The sequence below is a fragment of the Carlito syrichta genome, unplaced genomic scaffold, assembly GCF_000164805.1.
Source record: "Carlito syrichta isolate Samal-C Ts95f unplaced genomic scaffold, Tarsius_syrichta-2.0.1 Scaffold304529, whole genome shotgun sequence".
Lineage (NCBI taxonomy): Eukaryota > Metazoa > Chordata > Mammalia > Primates > Tarsiidae > Carlito > Carlito syrichta.
The window spans coordinates 120,964-137,940 of NW_007248625.1; the positions used below are offsets into that span (position 1 = coordinate 120,964).

The 16,977-nt window shown below is 38.1% G+C and overlaps 1 protein-coding gene across 2 annotated transcripts in view; it reads left to right on the forward strand.

Moving 5' to 3' along the window:
• GABRA3 (gamma-aminobutyric acid type A receptor alpha3 subunit) overlaps positions 1-16,424 on the forward strand; it is a 95,891-nt gene extending 79,467 nt beyond the window's left edge. Inside the window, exon 7 of one of the 2 annotated variants that reach the window (XM_008060136.1) lies at positions 14,068-16,424. In XM_008060136.1, the coding sequence (XP_008058327.1) occupies positions 14,068-14,403 (336 nt within the window). In that variant the 3' untranslated portion in view covers positions 14,404-16,424. The remainder of the gene's footprint in view (positions 1-14,067) is intronic. The other variant, XM_021713416.1, reaches the window with a different exon arrangement.
• Positions 16,425-16,977: the final 553 nt, after the last annotated feature.

Genomic DNA, 16,977 nt, shown 5'->3' on the forward strand with positions numbered 1-16,977 from the left:
CTGAAGGATTTTATCCTTTGTGTGTGTTTTGTTTTTTACTTGATTCTCAGTCTGCTTGTTGTTGTATATAGAAATGCAACATTTTTTTTGCACATTGATTTTTTTATCCTGAGACTTTACTGAAGTCATTTGTCAGTAAGAGGAGGTTTTTGACAAATTTTCTAGAGTGTTTTAGGTACAGATTCCTATCATCTACAAAGAGGGATAATTTAATTTCCTCTTTTTTATTTAGATACCTCTAATTTCTTTCTCCTGCCTGATTTCTCTGACTAACACTTTCAGTACTATGTTAAATAGGAGAGGGTCTTGTTCTAGTTTTTAGGGGGAATAGTTCTAGCTTCTGCTTATTAAGTATGGTGTTGGCTGCAGCTTTGTCTTAGATGGCTCTTTTTTTGAGGAATGTTCCTTTGATGCCTAGATGTTTGAGGGTTTTTTTTTTTTTAAATCAAGAAGGGATATTGGATTGTATTGAATTCTTTTTCTTCATCTAATGAGAATGTAGTATGGTTCTTGTATTTACACCTGTTTCTGTGGCGGATTACATTTATTAATTTGCATATGTTGAACCAGCCTTGCATCCCAGCAATAAAGCCCACCTGGTCATGATGGATGATCCTTGAAATGTGCTGTTGGATACAATTTGAGTACATTTGCAAAATGAAATATTATGCAACCATAAAGAAAAACAAAATTATGAACTTTTCAGCAACTTGGATGGAATTGGAGTCTATAATACTCAGTGATTTATCACAGAAACAAAGATCTAAGTACCACATATACTCACTCACAAGCAGACCCTGAACATTTATCATAATACTATAAGAAAGAGATTAGCAATCATGGAACACTGCTGGGGCAGGGGGCACAGAACATCAATAAGAGTACCAAAGTTTACTTCTACAATGATCATTTATGTATCTAACCCTGAATCAAACCCCACATCTCTAAAAAAGAAAAAGAAAAAAGAAGAAAAGAATCTTGTTGACAATTTTTACATCTACGTTCATCAGGGAAATTGGCCTGACATTTTCTTTTCTTGTTGGGTCTTTTCCATTTTTGGATATCAAGATGATACTGGCTTCATAGAATGAGCTAGGGAAAGTTGTGTGTGTGTCTTTGTATGTATGTGATGTGCATATGTAACCATATATAGTGCTGTATCCTTTAATTTTCCAGTCCTACTTCTTTCACCACTATATGGTAGTCAAACAGAGTTCCATGATGTTCTCTCTACCAGCGGAAAAACTGATTTTATTTCAAAGCAGGGATTATTTGTTTACTCTCTGAAGCCATTCCACCCACTTTTAAGACACTATTCTTGACTTGAGATCCAGAGCAACAGGCATCCTCAGTTTCTTCTTCATCCTGATCTGATTTTCACTGCATTTTAGAGCCCTTACTTTTAGGGATTAAGGTTATAAAGGCTTTCAAGTTTCATCAGAAATACAGTTTTGATTTTTATTTCTCATCTTGTTGTTTTGGGTTGGTTCCAGAGAAAAAGGAAGCAAAGATGCCCTTACTCTGACATATAAGACTGAAAGATTCATATATACATATTTATATATAATTAAACAGATGTTTAAGAGCAATTAGCAGCAATCATTGATATACAGCCTGAATTCTCTAATAAGAAATTATGTCCATCTATCTTCATGAGCTTTTATGAAAAGTTTACTGAACTAGTAGGCAAGAAAATGTCATAGTTTTTATAATTATATCTGACTGAACTTTTTAATTTTATTATGCCCCCATGAAGAAGAGAAAGTAGTTGAAAAAAATAGTGATGCAGCTGGTTTAGCAATTGAAATAGAGTAGAATTGACTGATGATGCATTGATCCAACCTGAGTGGAGGTCCCTAAGGATATTCCACAGGACTTTGTCTTTGACCCTGCTTTCTCAAATGTTGTCATCAGTGACTCAGATGAAGACATGTAAGGTAGAATATTCGAATTCACAAGCTGATATTAATAAATTTTGGTTCTGTGTGGCGTATTTTCTAAATTAGTAATAAAAAAGAATGTCCAAAGTTTGAAAGGACAAGCTAAAATTAAAATATTGACATTTTCTAAATCAAATAAAAATTTCTAAGCATAGATTCAGAAATTAGTTTTGAGATGAAAAAGCTTAACAACAATTAGACATTAGAAATAAAATGCTGGGATATGAGGAAAAAAAACAAATTTAATATGACCCTACCACATAGTACAATTGTAAAAAATCCAATTTGATTTAGGTCTAAGTTAAGAATCAAGAACAAGTAAGATGATAAGCCCTTTTTATTCTGTACCATTTGGACCATGTTTAGAGTACACTGTCTTCATTTAGTTACCACGTTGAAGAAGGGACACATGTTTCAAAGAGATGATGATTGTAATTTTCCGATATCTGAAAGGCTGCCATGAATGTTTTGTGAAAAAAAGAGATAGACTTTTTTTGTGATCAGTAAGAGGTGTGTGGGTGGTTTGAAGGCAGAGAAAGGACTAGAATTGATTGTTAAAAACTGTAGTGCTAGATGTCAAAAATGACTGTTTCTCTACCCAAAGAGTGCTGAGAATAAAAATATGATAAAAACTAATGATATAAAACTCTTCTACAAAGATAATGGTCTCAGTCTTCCTCCTTAAACCCTCTCAGTGGTCAACCCGTTTAAATTATCTACAATAATTATCTATGACAATTAAAAAATAAAACTATGGAATACATAAAAATTGATCTAATGTGAGGGTGCTATGCTTTGTCTACACTGCTACATTGTGGACCCACTGACAGTGAGATCAACAGAAAAAAAAACTGAAATGCTTTGGAAGTGAAAATATCAAAATGTAATCATAATTTAGATTTTTTTCTTTCTTTAGAGAAATAATATTAAATCTTTTTACTTTTTAAAGCTAGAATGGGTAAGCATGAAACCATTTTAAAATAATTTGATTTTAAAATGTATTTCTGATCTCCATTATGATCAGAAATTAGATACAATATGAGGGGAAAGATTATTTTTAAAAAATAAAAAAGGAAAAGGTGGAAATAAAACCTCATTTTTAAATGAAGATAAATGACTACCTTGTAATTGCCCTCTGAAAAATAGATGAACTGTGGGATTCTGAAATCAGCCACATGTGCTTTATCACTGCTTCCTTTGAAGATTCCACTAAAATGAGTAAAGGAATAAAATTGATGTACAATCACAAGCACCAGGAGAGCTAGACAAGGGATGTCAATCAGAGAAGAGATTTTAACATATCTGTTGAAGAATGAATGTGGATGGAAGGAATAATAACTGATTGATAAAGCTGGAGTAAGACAGAACGCTGGAGAAATCCAATGTTCAGAGGGGATAGATACAGCAGCGAATGAAGCACAAGTTTGCAACCAAGAAGATTGGTTAAAAGTCTGTAGAGTAGGGCAACCCCTTCAGGTCCCCTCCCACTGTGAGAGCTTTTTTGTCCTCTCAATAAATCTTGCTTTAAAAAATAAAAGTCTGTAGAGTAGTCAAGACCTCCCAGAGCCTGTCCCAACATGGAAAATATCTTCAGCCACATGTACATACTCTCAAGGAAGAGCATCAGGATTTCTCTTCTAAAGAAGCTGAGTATCTCCAGAGAAAAGTCATTACATGCCGACATTTTGAAGTACCGCCCCAAATGGCCTTTTTCTTTAATTACCCTAAATCATAGCCCGAAAATCAAGAAGCTCACCTTAGGTACACTGAGTTTGTATCTTCTCTGTTGCCAAATAATACTGGGATAGCGAGGATTACCAAAGCAAAAATTTCAATGTGAAAGAGACTAGCAAAGATTAAAACAAAAACAAGTAGGCAAACAAAAAAGGAACACCTTGTCTTGAAAGAAGGAAACAGAAATAATTTAGGCAATCAGAGAGAACTTGAGAAAAACAAAACTGACTTTTACTTTAGATTTGTAAATATATCATATCCATAAAATAAAGACAGGGTGCCATATAAAAGGTAATCAGAGAATAAGGTCAAGCTCTTGAAATTAAAATAATTACCAGAATAAAAATTTCAATAGAGAAGTAGAAAATTAGATGGAAGAAAATCACCCCGTTCACTATGTAAGTAGGGTAACAAATCTGAGCAACAGAGCAAGACCATGTCTCAAAAAATAAAAAATAAAAAAAAAAACACCCTAAAGTCCTTACCAATAAAAACTGTTAGAACTAGTAATTAATTTGGTAAAGTAAGTAGCAGGATATAAAATCAGCATACAAAAATTAGTTGCATTTCTGTACACCAACAATGAACTATCTGAAAAAGAAATCATGAAAGCAATCCCATTTACAATAGGTACAAAAAATACAATACTAGAAATAAATTTAATCAAAGATGTAAAATACTAGTACACCGAAACTATGCAATCTTTTTTTTTTTTTTGAGGAAGAAGTATTTATTGAGAGGTCAGAAAAGCTTCCACAGTGGGAGGGGACCCAAAGGGGTTGTTGCCCAACTATATAATCTTGAAGAAATAAATTGAGGACACAAATAAATGGGAAGCTATCCAGTGTTCTTGGCTGGAAGAATTAATATTGTTAAAATGTTTATACTACCCAAAGTGATCTACAGATTCATTGTAATTCTAATCAGTATTCTAATGACATTCTTAATACAAACAGAAAAATAATCTTAAAATTTGCATTAAACCACAAAATAAACAAATAACCAAAGCAATCTTGAGGAAAAAGGAGAAAACTGAAAGAATCACACTATCTTACTTTAAAATATACTACAGAGGTACAGTAATCAAAACAGTATGACCTTTACATAAAAACAGACACATAGACCAATGGAACAGAATAGAGAGCAGAATAGAATAAGAACACACAATGGGGAAAAAGATAGTCTCCAATAAATGATGTTGAAAAACCGGATAGTCACACACAGAGAAATGAAATTAGACCCTTAGCTCACAACATATGCAAAGATCAACTCAAATGTATTAAAGGTGTAAATGTAATACCTGAAATTGAAAAACTATTTAAAAAACATAAGTGAAAAGCTCCATGAAATTGGTCTGAACAAAAATATTTCAAATTTGAATTCAAAAGCATAGGCAACAATAACAAAAACAGAAAAATGATATTATAGCAAACTAAAAAGCTTCTGCACAGCCAATAAAACAATCGACAGAGTGAATAGACAACCTAAGGAATGGGAGAAAATATTTGCAAACCATGCATCCGATAAGGGGTTAATATCCAGAATACATAAAAAATTCAAACAACTCAATAGCAAAAGTCAAATAACCTATTAAGAAATGGGCAATTTCTCAAAAGAAGACATACAAATGGCCAACAGATTATATTTTAAAATGTTCAACATTAGTAATCATCAGAGAAATATAAATTAAAACCACAGTGGGATATCACCTCATATTTATAAGAATGGCTATTACCCAAAAGACCAAAGATAAGTGTCGGCAATGACATGGAGAAAAAAGCAACCTTCCCTGCTGTTAATGGGAATGTAAATTGGTATGGCTATTTTGGAAAATAGTATGGAGGTTCCCCCAAAAGTTAAAAATAGAACTACCAAAGGATTGAGCAATCTCACTATTGGATATGTTTCCAAAGAAAATGAAGTCTGTATTCGAAGAGATATTTGTATTTGCGTGATTATTGCAGCACTACTCACAATAGCTAAGAAATCCACTGACAAAGAAAATGTGGTGTATATACACAATGGAATGCCATTCAGCAATAAAAGAAGAGGAAATCTTGCCATTTTCATCCACATGAATGAACCTGAAAGACATTATGTTAAATGAAGTAACCCTGGCGTAGAATACCCTTTGATGTTACATGTATGTAGAATATAAAAAAGTTGAACTCACAGAAGCAGAGAACGGAATGGTGGTTACCAGGGACTTGTGGGGATGGGTGTTGCTGGTCAAAGAATGCAAAGATTTATTTAGATAACAAGAAGAAATTCAAGAGATGACATGGTAACTGTAGTTAATACCAATGTATTACATTCTTGAAAACTGCTGAGAGTAGGTTTAAGCATTCTCACCACAAAACATGATGCGTGTGGGGTATGCATATGTGAATCAGTTCACTTTAGCCACCTCACAACGTATCCATATTTCAAAGCACCGTGTTGTACGTGATAAACACATTCAGTTTTAATTTGTCAAATTAAAAAATAAACTAATTAAAATCCAAAATTGTAAGATGACAGCTGTGCAGCAAGTGAATCTGTAGAGAAACCAGTTCAGTTCAGAGCAAGAGACTACAGGCATTTATATAGTCATTTATAATGATGTAACCACTGATTATTGATTGAACTAAAAATATTGCTATAGTTGTATTGGAGAATGAAGGAAAGGTTGCATAAGTGAGACAAATTATTATTTATCATGAAAAGACAACTGGTAGTGAGCAAAACTGATAGCAGTATAAATATATTATTCAGAAATATAGACACACCTATTAGATGTATAGACTAAGAGAATTAAAAAATAAGTACATGTGAGGAGCTGAATAATGGTTTGAGGTGCATTGGAGTAGGGGTTTCCTGATTTTCATTATAAGTCTTCAAGTTCTATTTTTTAAACCTGTGTGTTTACTACTTTAAGTTATTGAGCATCAAAAACAGTAGAAGCAAATTAAAATGAAGAAATAAACCTCAGCATTTTAAAAAGTTAATAATCTTAGAACTACTTCTCAAATAGCCATAACTTCTTGCCTAAATTTTGGAAACACAGTCATTCTTAGGCTTGCTTTTTTACCATTTTCAAATGAGAAAATCCTAACGTCTTGCTCTAGAATATTTTTATCATTTTTACATTGAAGAAAATGCTCAACTTCTATGTCTTAAAAAGCTTAGTTTCCTGTCCTTAATGACTTTTAAATCTATGGGGCATTTCTGTAAATACAGCCACAAATCAAGTTACCTCTTGGTATGTTTCTGTGGGGTAACAGTCAGTGTGGGTTAAGTTTTACGCATAAATTGGTAGTCTTCCAATCCTGTTCTACAGGAGGCATAAATGACCTGACAACAGTTGTACTCTATCACTGGTGAATCAATTGAAACAAAACCACACAGCAATCATTTCTGGAGTATCTGTGAGATGCAGACCTAAACTGCATGACCCCAGCACTCAGAAGCCGATGGTCTAAGGAGGGAAGTATGGTATATATACTTATGTAGACAGAACACTGATACAGAATTAAGTGCTGTGTGACACAGGAGAAAGAAAACCAAAATGTCCCCTCTCCATTTTTTCCCTTTCCCTTATTTTTTTGGCTGTTTCCCAAGGAAACTACTGTCTTTGCAAGTGGAAGCCCCTTCTCCAGTGCCTCTGTCGCAGGACATTACTTATCCCTTTGCTTTATGCAAACTGCTTAGTCTTTAGAAGTTCACTTTATCTGGCTCTATCACTCTCTTTTTCTTCATCTTGATCAATTTATCAACATTATCTTCTCTTCTTCATGCTTATTTCATACAGAGGATATTTACAACCAGTTTATATTATTTGCGACCATCCCAAGTTCTCTCTTTGCTTTTCAGTTGGGTGGCTCACCTGACATTATAAACTAGAGCCTATCAAATGACGTTGGGGTTCTCCCACCTGCCAGGCACTGCTTACTGTTTCCACCACTAGGTAAAGGTTTTGGAAATGAACCGATTTGTTTGCCTGTATACTTGTTCTAGTGCTTTTTCAGGAAGACCGTGAGAATAAGTCAGCTTGTTGTGTTAGTATGTTTGGAACTATTACCTGATAACAGAGAAGCCTCATAATAAACTTCGTTTGTGCACATGTGAGGACATATATTGGACAGGGCTCACCTCCATGTCATCGTTGGTCAACATCCAAATAGTAATTTCCTCTGTGACTGTCCTCCCTTCACTTATTTTTATCCTATTTTGTGCTTTTTCCCTAAACGAAGCCTCCTACCCCTCATAAGCTCCCATTTCCCTCAGGAACTCCTGTTCACTGCAAGATAAAACATTCTGCACCATCATCTTCTTAACTGAATGATTCCTCCACCTCCTATCTTAGCTGACATCTGATTCTCAACGGAGACTTTCCTTTCACTGCTTACTTGCTCAATAGAAGCTGTTCATCTCCGACTCCCATTTTCCAGAAGTGTAGTTTACATTCTCTTAATACCAATATTGCTTTTGGATTATTACTTTTCCACTCTTTTATATTAAAGACGTCTTAAAAAACTTAAAGAAGCTCCATCTCATTCCTTGGATTCCCATACATCGGAATTTCCTGTTTTTCATTTTCTTCCTTGGTGTTTCTCTTTGCACTATCCTTTTCTTCCTCACTGCTAAATATTGAAGCACTCTGGAGCTCCATAGTCAGACCTCTTTTCTTCTAAATCTGCACTGACTTCTCAGCTGATCTCGTTCAATCCCAAGACATCGAATCAATGGCCACTTAAAGTCTAACAACTCCCGAATACATATCTCCATCCCAGACACGTTCCTTGAATCTGTCTACTTTTCTCTATAGCTAACACTCAAGACACCACATCTCTCGCTAGCCTCACTAAGAGTAGCTTCCTAACTAGTCCTCTGCTTTCATGCCTACATGTTTATTCTCTGCCCAACAATTGGAAAGATCATTTAAAATTGTAAATTACCAAAAAAAATCTACTAAAAAATGCTGTAATGGCTTCCCGCTGCACTTAGATAAAATTCCATAATTCTTTCTATGGCTTTCAAAGCAATACAGGATCTGGTCCCCAGGTCTGTAATGGCACCTCCTACCATGCTTTTTAACTTTTCATTCACGCCACTCAGTTCATAGTGGTCTCCTGGATGATTCTTGAACAAGTTACTCTCATTCCAACCCTAGGTATATTGTCATGACTATTCTTTCTCGCCGGCATTTTTGTTGTTCAGATATTTTCACAGCTTGCTTTCTCATTTTATTCAGTCTCTGCTTACCTTCTCAGACAGACCTTCTCTGATTAGCATTCATCTCCTCTGCCTCTACCCTGCTTTATGTGTCTCCATTTTAGTTCCCACTTCCTGACATTATATTGCTGTATCTATTTGTTTGCCTCTATGTTTATTACATATCCTCTTCACTGGAACATAAACTGAGGGCAGGGGCCATGTTTGACCATTCCCTGCTACACTCCCAGCACCTAGCACAGAACCTGTCACATAGTAAACACTCAGGAAATATTGAATAAATAAATGATTCCCTTTGTTTTCTTTGTTTCTCTACCTTGTATAGGCCCCACGGTGTATCACTATAGTCACTCACCAGCATACTCCCTAGTCACTTCATTTCGAGTCCTGTATTTCTTTCTGGAAAAAAAAATCCACAGTTACTGGTAGATTGGTGGCATTTAGGAGTATGTGCTCTTGGATTCTGCTGGTCCTTTTACCTGTCCCTGCAGTCCTTCTCTGTGCCCCTAAATCAATTCTACGTCCTGCAAAATCTATTTTAAATCTTGACTATTTCTTTCGCCTTCTTCATGGGGAACGTAGAAGCTATTGTATGAGGTTTGCCTCAACATTCTAGGCTCCTTTCTCGCTACCAAAACATAAGTGATATCTGAACGGCATCCATTCTTTCCTTCTCATCTATGATCTGGGCCTGAAAATTTGCCCACTTATGCTCTGGATACCTCCCGCCCTTTCAGAAAGCTAGTACAAGTGATCACTTTTCTCCCGCCTGCACTTTCTCCCCTCTCTGTTGGCTTACCTGACTGTGCCAAATCCAGCATGTTTCCTTCCTGTTGAATTTCCTTAACTCATTATTTACGCCTAAGTGTTTCTTATTTGTGCTTTCTCCCTCATATGTTAGTTCGTCTTATTTTATTTAACATTCTTCACTAAACTATCTATCCTGAAAGCAGGGTCACTGATATGCTAATCACACACACACAGACACCACACGCGCGCACACACACACACACACCACACACACACACACACACACACACACACACACACACACACACACACACACACACACCCTTCAGTGGTAAAAAATATATAACATACATAAATACCTATAACCTGATGAATACATATAACATAAAATTGATCACCTTAACCATTTTAAGTGTACAGTTTAGTATTGTTAAGCATGTTCACCTTGTTGTGTAACCAGAACTCTATACCTATTATACAACAACTCCCTGTTTCCCTCGTCCCAACTCCTGGCAACCACCATTTGACTTTCTGCCTCTATCAATTTGCTATACTATGAGCCCCATAGAAGCGAAATCACACAACATTTATCCTTTTGTGATTGACTTATTTCATTTAGCACAATGTCCACAAATTTCACCCATGTTGTAGCGTGTGTCAATGTGTCGGAATTTTATTTTTTGGTTTGAATATTTCATTGTGTGTATTCTCCATCTTTTGTTATTAGTCTCCCCATGATCATTTGGTTTGTTTCTACCATTTGACTATTGGGAATAATACTCCTATGAACATGGGTGTACAAATATCTTTTTGAGACTCTGCTTTTAATTTGGGGAGGGAGGCATATGCTTAGAAGTGGAACTGCTGGATCATATGGTGATTATGTTCGTAAGTTTTTGAGGATCCACCACACCATTTTCCATAACTGGTTACACCATTTTTGCATTCCCAATAGTGCTCATGGGTTTCAATTTCTCCACATACTTGCTAACACTTGATATTTTCTGGTTTATTTTTGTTTGTTTTTTAAAGTAGTAATAGTCATTCTAACGGGTGTGAGGTGGTGCTTCATTGTGGTTTTAATTTTCATTTAATGATTAGAAATGTTGAACATCTTTTTATTAGCTTGTTGGCTATCTGTATATCTTCTTTGGAGAAATGTTTATTCAATTCCTTTGCCCATTCATTAACTGGGCTGTTTGGTTTTTTGTTGTTGATTTTATTCATCTTTGAATCCCACATAGCATATACTCCATTGCTTTGTCCCACTTCTGGAAACTAGGCCTCAGGAAAGCTGAGTGCCTATAAGGGGGTTGACACAGAGGCACTGGATAACGTAAGTATATACTCTGAGACCCTGCTTGGGTTTCACCTTTGGAAACAGTTGACAGGACTGCCATCACAGGAAGACTCTTAAGTTGGGCATGTATTTATCTATAAAAGTTTGATTACCTTATGCCAAAACCCACATGAAATGGTTCCTTAGAAAGAAAGGTGTTCTTATCCTGGAGTCTGATTACTTGGGGAATTTGGAGGAGTCCATTTCAGATATTTGGTGTGGAAATTGCCAGGCTGAACTACAGAGATAGGCTCTTTCTGTAGCAGAGGTCAAGATTCAAGGAAAAAAACCCCAAAAAACAGAAAATCACATTGAGAATCTTCAAGGGGTGGATTTTTTTTTTCACTCAGTTAGCATCCATCATGTTCCTAAGAACTAGACGCTTGGCTAAGAACGTAGAAATAGAATGAGAACTTGGTCAAAGTTAAATCAGTCTAGTCTGTAACTATCAAAAAGAATGATTAGAAAACTCGATGCAGAAATGGGGAAATATTAACCATTAATCTCTGTCTTCTGCTCCTGTCTTCTTGACACTACAACTTTTGCCTTGATTTCTTTCTTTGACAATTTAGGTAAAAATTATAGTGGCTGATTTAAATGTGTCATGTTGCAAATGGTGAGAGAAATTAAAAGGTAATTTTCCTTTATTGCTTAAAAATTTGTGATTAAATCCATTGCTGCTTCTCCCTGTCTAAAGACCATAAGTGCCTGTGGAGCTAAAAGAGGTCTTCACTGTTCAGACCGATTATTTCAGAAACTTGGTCATAGCCAGCTTATAAGATGACTAAATGAAATGACATATGTAAAAGCTTCTAGCAAAGTCAGGGTATTGTTTTCTTTTTCTTTTCTTTTTTTTAATTCTTTTCTTTCTTTTCTTCCTTGTCTACCCATGAAAAAAGAGATTACTAAGCAAATTAATAAACAAGCAAGCAAGTAAAGCACTCTTTTATTTAATGGCAAAGGCATTTAGCAGCAGGACTCTATTCACACAATGAATTTGCTAATTATAAATGAGTCCCATGTAGTATTTAAAGCATTTACAAGGTTCTTAGACGCCTTCTAGTTCTGTCCCCCTTCCACATGTAGCAATGTGACTGTAATCCTCAAAGAGAAAGAACCAATATTGCTTTTTAAAATGTCCGATTAGTCAAATTATTCATTTACTTAAACCAACAGCCACTCACCTGCCACACGTTACTTTCCTGACTGAAAACACAACCTCAGTTTCTGCAACTCTTTGCCATACACACTGTGACCCAGCTATGGTAAACTCCTTGTCGCCTTTCACAAAACAGTGTCCTTGGGCTGTGCCCCCTCTGCTGCATATTTTCTGATGAGCTCCTGCTCATCTTTGTGACTCAGACCACAACTATTTCCAACGCCTGTAGGGGCCGTGTCCCTCTGTCAAGTTAGTACCCACAGTGCTTGACTGAGATCTGTGAAAGTTCTGATCACATTCTCTGAGGGTGATGTGCTCACAAAGCTCTCTCCTACTCTGGGCTGTGAGCTCCCAGAAGACAAGGACTGAAACTCACTCATGTTTCACCCTTTCCACGTATCCCTGTGTATCTAACATAGTTCTTGGCCCAATAGACATTAAGTAAATATTGGGCAAAAGTTATTATTAGGATCAGAAAGGTAAATAGCACCGCGGTCTAAAGGAGAAAAATATTAAAAACGATAGAGACTCTGAAGTAAAGAAGAAAAGAAATAGCAAGAGATTATGAGAAAGGGGTCCACAAGAGAGGGTGGGGATAAAGAGTCCAGGAAAGAAACAAGTAGAAGGTGGAGGAATCAAGAAGTGAAGCCCAGGTGCTAGGAAGCAAAGCAACATCACGAATGGGCACATGCGGTGTGTGAAATCAGGGCATTTCTCAAGCTCTTCTACACCCAATTTTCCCAAGAGCCAAAGAGGGACGGAAGGAAGAAAAGGTCAGAATGAGGAGTGAGACAGCAAGCTGTCCATGATACAGACTATGAGGCAGGCCTTTGGCCTGGGTCTGGGGCTGGCCTGCTCCCTCGACCTGCCCGTTCCTCAACTTCTCTCTGCTGATCCTGGCCTAAGCATTTTTCCCTCTTCTCCCTTCTGCATCAAAGGAGCCCCAGTGAGGCTCCATGAGTATACAAGTGCATCTATGTGAGAACAAATAGGCACACGTGAGTGCTTGCTTCCCACTGGGTGCTTGGATTTCTTTTACTCTGAAAAACAAGCCTTAAAGGCAGCGCCACAGCAAGTCTCCAGTTGTCCCTTCCTTTGCTGTGTCAGAGGGGGTCACTTGCCTAGCTTTGTGGGGAGGCTGTGGCTCCTCCCTGCAGCGTTGCAAGCCTGAAAAATCTTGACGTGCCCCAGAATTTGCAAATGCAGTTACAGTGCATGAAGGGTGGGATGCTTTTGTAATGATGCATGTAAACAGGCCATGGTATGTATTATGTCTTTAAGACAAAATGACTTTTCAGACTCACCGAGCTCTCTTCCTCACAGGAGATGTGCCACTTGATGGTCGCGGCCTTTTGGAGTTATTTCTCGGGTAACCAAAAAGTGTCTTGTGCCTATAGAAAGGAACACAGCGCAGCCCTGGATAAAAGTCAGGAATCAATTGCAAGTGTGGGCTCTGCCACTTAGTCTGAGGCTGAATTTTCTCATCTGTCAAATGGGAGTAATCTCACCCACCTACCTCATAGGGTTGCTGTGACGATCACACCACATGAAATACAAGATCCCACATGTGACCAACATTTTCACAGTTTATCAGTGATTTCTACCAGTATTCTCTCATCTGGTCCTCTCAACAACCCTGCCAATTATTTTGATCCTCATTTTACAGATGAAGAAACAAGCTCAAAGAAGAAAAGTGACTTAGCCAAAGCCACATAGCTAGTAAGCCAGGATTATGCAAGTTTTCTGTTTTCAAACTCATCTTTAGTTATCCTTAGACACAAACCTGGCTACTTAGTGCTATTGGCTTCATGGCCCTTGTTTCTTAACGTCCCTCATGGCTCCTCCTCCATGCAGCCTCTAAAAATTGTCTGTGTAATGAATTAATTAGCTTTACTTTTTTCTCCCCTTCTCCCCTTTTTCCTGGACTCTAGAAGAAAACACCAGCAGCCCCAGCAAAGAAAACCAGCACCACCTTCAACATCGTGGGTACCACCTACCCCATCAATCTGGCCAAGGACACCGAGTTCTCCACCATCTCCAAGGGCGCTGCTACCAGTGCCTCCTCAACTCCGACAATCATTGCCTCGCCCAAGGCGACCTACGTGCAGGATAGCCCAACTGAGACCAAGACCTACAACAGTGTCAGCAAGGTTGACAAAATTTCCCGCATTATCTTTCCTGTGCTCTTTGCCATCTTCAATCTGGTCTATTGGGCCACATATGTCAACCGGGAGTCAGCTATCAAGGGCATGATCCGCAAACAGTAGATAGTGGTGGTGGCACAGCAACCAGAGCACTGTATACCCCATGAAGCATCCAGGCACCCAAACCCCGGGGCTCCCCCTCATGTGTTTCAGGATTCTTTTTAACCCTCTACCAAGCTGTGAATCTCAATTCATATTTATGAATCTCAATGAAAAAATAACCACAGAAGAGTTATTTGTTCCTCTAACATTGCTGAGTATACCCCCATCAAAGCCAAACACTGCCATTTGTCCAATTACTCATCCTAGTCTGCCAGTCTCCCTCAGCTGAGGGCACTGCATGTATTTTATTGCACTCTGCCCAATGCAGAAAGAACAACAAGAGATTTGACTCCCTAGAGTGGAAGCCATGACTGTTTGGGAGATCAAGAATGAGGAGAATTCCTGACTGGTCCAGACCCGATCATTCTGACTTGCAAGGGAGCCAGGTTGGGCTATCCCATGTGGTCCTTTTTGCCACCTCCCCTTCTGCTCAGTAGGGCCTTCTAGGCGTAAGTACCGATAGCAAAAATGGGAGGCAGTTCTAACCTCTGAATATGGCCCTTCACCACTTTCTTGGCTTGGAGTTTAGTGGTAACAACTGAGGCTCACCACTCTCTACCACGTACGGCCAAATCAAATAGAACTAGCTGGGCTAGGCTGGCACCAAGAGAGCCAGTTCCCTGCCATGTCCAGTCCCTTGGAAAATAGTAACCTCCTTGGTATAGTTCTCCCCCAGTAAAGTCCACTTCCCTCAATGCCTTGACTCCCTTGTAGCCAGCTGGGCACTGCTTAGTTTGGACTCATTGCCACCTGCAAAAATTCTTCAGGAAAAAAAGAATCAAGTATTTTTAATTTAAAATAAAAAGGTACAAACAGAAGCAAAAAAGATCTAGATCAAATGCCTGCACACGAATTTTTAAAAGATGGGAGAGTTAGAAAAGTCACCTCTCTGCCAAGGCAACTGGTCAAATACTGGATCTGGCAAGAGGTTTGAGTGGAAGGTAGTTGAAGATTGAAGTCCAGCTCAAAAGACAGGGCCACTGGCAGATGACAGCCAAATTCTTCCTTCCATACCTGACATACTCCACGTCTTTGCTTAGGCTCAGGCACTTTGTTCTCACCATGCCAGGAACCTCTGGTCTTCTGTTGATGCCAATTCTGTGAGGGGTGAATTGGAGATTCATATAAATATCTCTAGCCAATTTTTGAGTCAACTATATCATTAACTTTATTACCAGTTTTATAATATATTATTTAGAGACCACTTGATCTTATTTGTTCTTAATGTAAGTAAAAGAGACAGACGTAAATATGAAATTTTTATAAGGTAGATCAACTGAGTCCCAGAAGTTTGAATGATTTGCCTAGGCGCCTCACAAGTGTCTTTAATAAAGAGCCACCATGCACTCCTTTCCAAAGGCCAAAATGAAGAAAGGACTGAGAAACCAGGTCTACCCTGACCTCAAAATTAGCACAACCTCAATGGGCCTTCTGAGTCGTAAGTGCAGTTTGGTTGGACATCAAAAAGGTTTTTAGAAAGTCACAATGTGTCACCCGAGAAGACCACTTTTAATAGTCTCGGCTCAAGGGAATGAGACTGTTTAAGATGGCAGCCCCGGCCACTTTGGATCTGAATACCTACACTAGTCCTGAGTATCCTAGAAGCCCAAGGTAAATCCACAGATGGCACCACAAGCGGATTCCCCCTACCCACCCCCTGAACAAAGCTCCTAAGGGGTGTATCATTAGCTACTGGTTGCCTTTCCACTCATTCTTTTCCCAACCCCTGCTTCCTTGCCATTGCTGGGATAACGCATGCCAGTCCCATTATCCCTAAGACCGTGTCTGTAGGTAAATTCATGACTAGAAGAGTGTAGTCTTGTGGCTATATGGGGTTATGGGGGGTGGGAGGGCGGGGCTGTAACTGATTGTCTTAAGGAATTTCGAGTGGAAGCCTGACCTTTGCCTCTTTGTAGAAATTGTGTTTCCAAATGCTTTGGTGCAATGTTTAGCGGCTGTTTATTAAACCCTTTCTAATTGTACGTGTGCTGGCGAACGTTCTTTGGTCACTCTACCTCACACAGACAGTACTATGTTCTTGACTTTCACCCTCACTCTCATGACACCTTTATTTTCCACTTCTTAACGCCATTAGAATAAGCTGAGAGCATGGTATCCACAGAGCAAGAGATGTATTACAGTGATCAAAAACAGAACTTTGGTTCACTCAGGGATCTCATCACCTAATATGAAAGAGAAGCGAACAGCTGTGTTGCTTCCCATGCTAAATTCCCCCACTTCCAGGAAACAGAGAGAGATGTTTCCATTGCATTTCTAAAGGCTATATCTTTTCCATCAATTATCACTTCCTCTAGGCAATAGTTTCCTTAGGCAATAGGCATTACGCAGAGTGAGAGTGAGTGCCTCATTGGTTGAGCCATGTGTTGGGAAATAGATAATGACCCTTATTTCTTGCAGAGGTAGGAGAAATCTGGGAGATAATCTCATGAGATATTCCTAAATGAAATCACTTGGATCCTAAGGGATGGGAAAATCTCTAGGAGAGAGCACTTCAAATCATATAAAAAGTTTTCT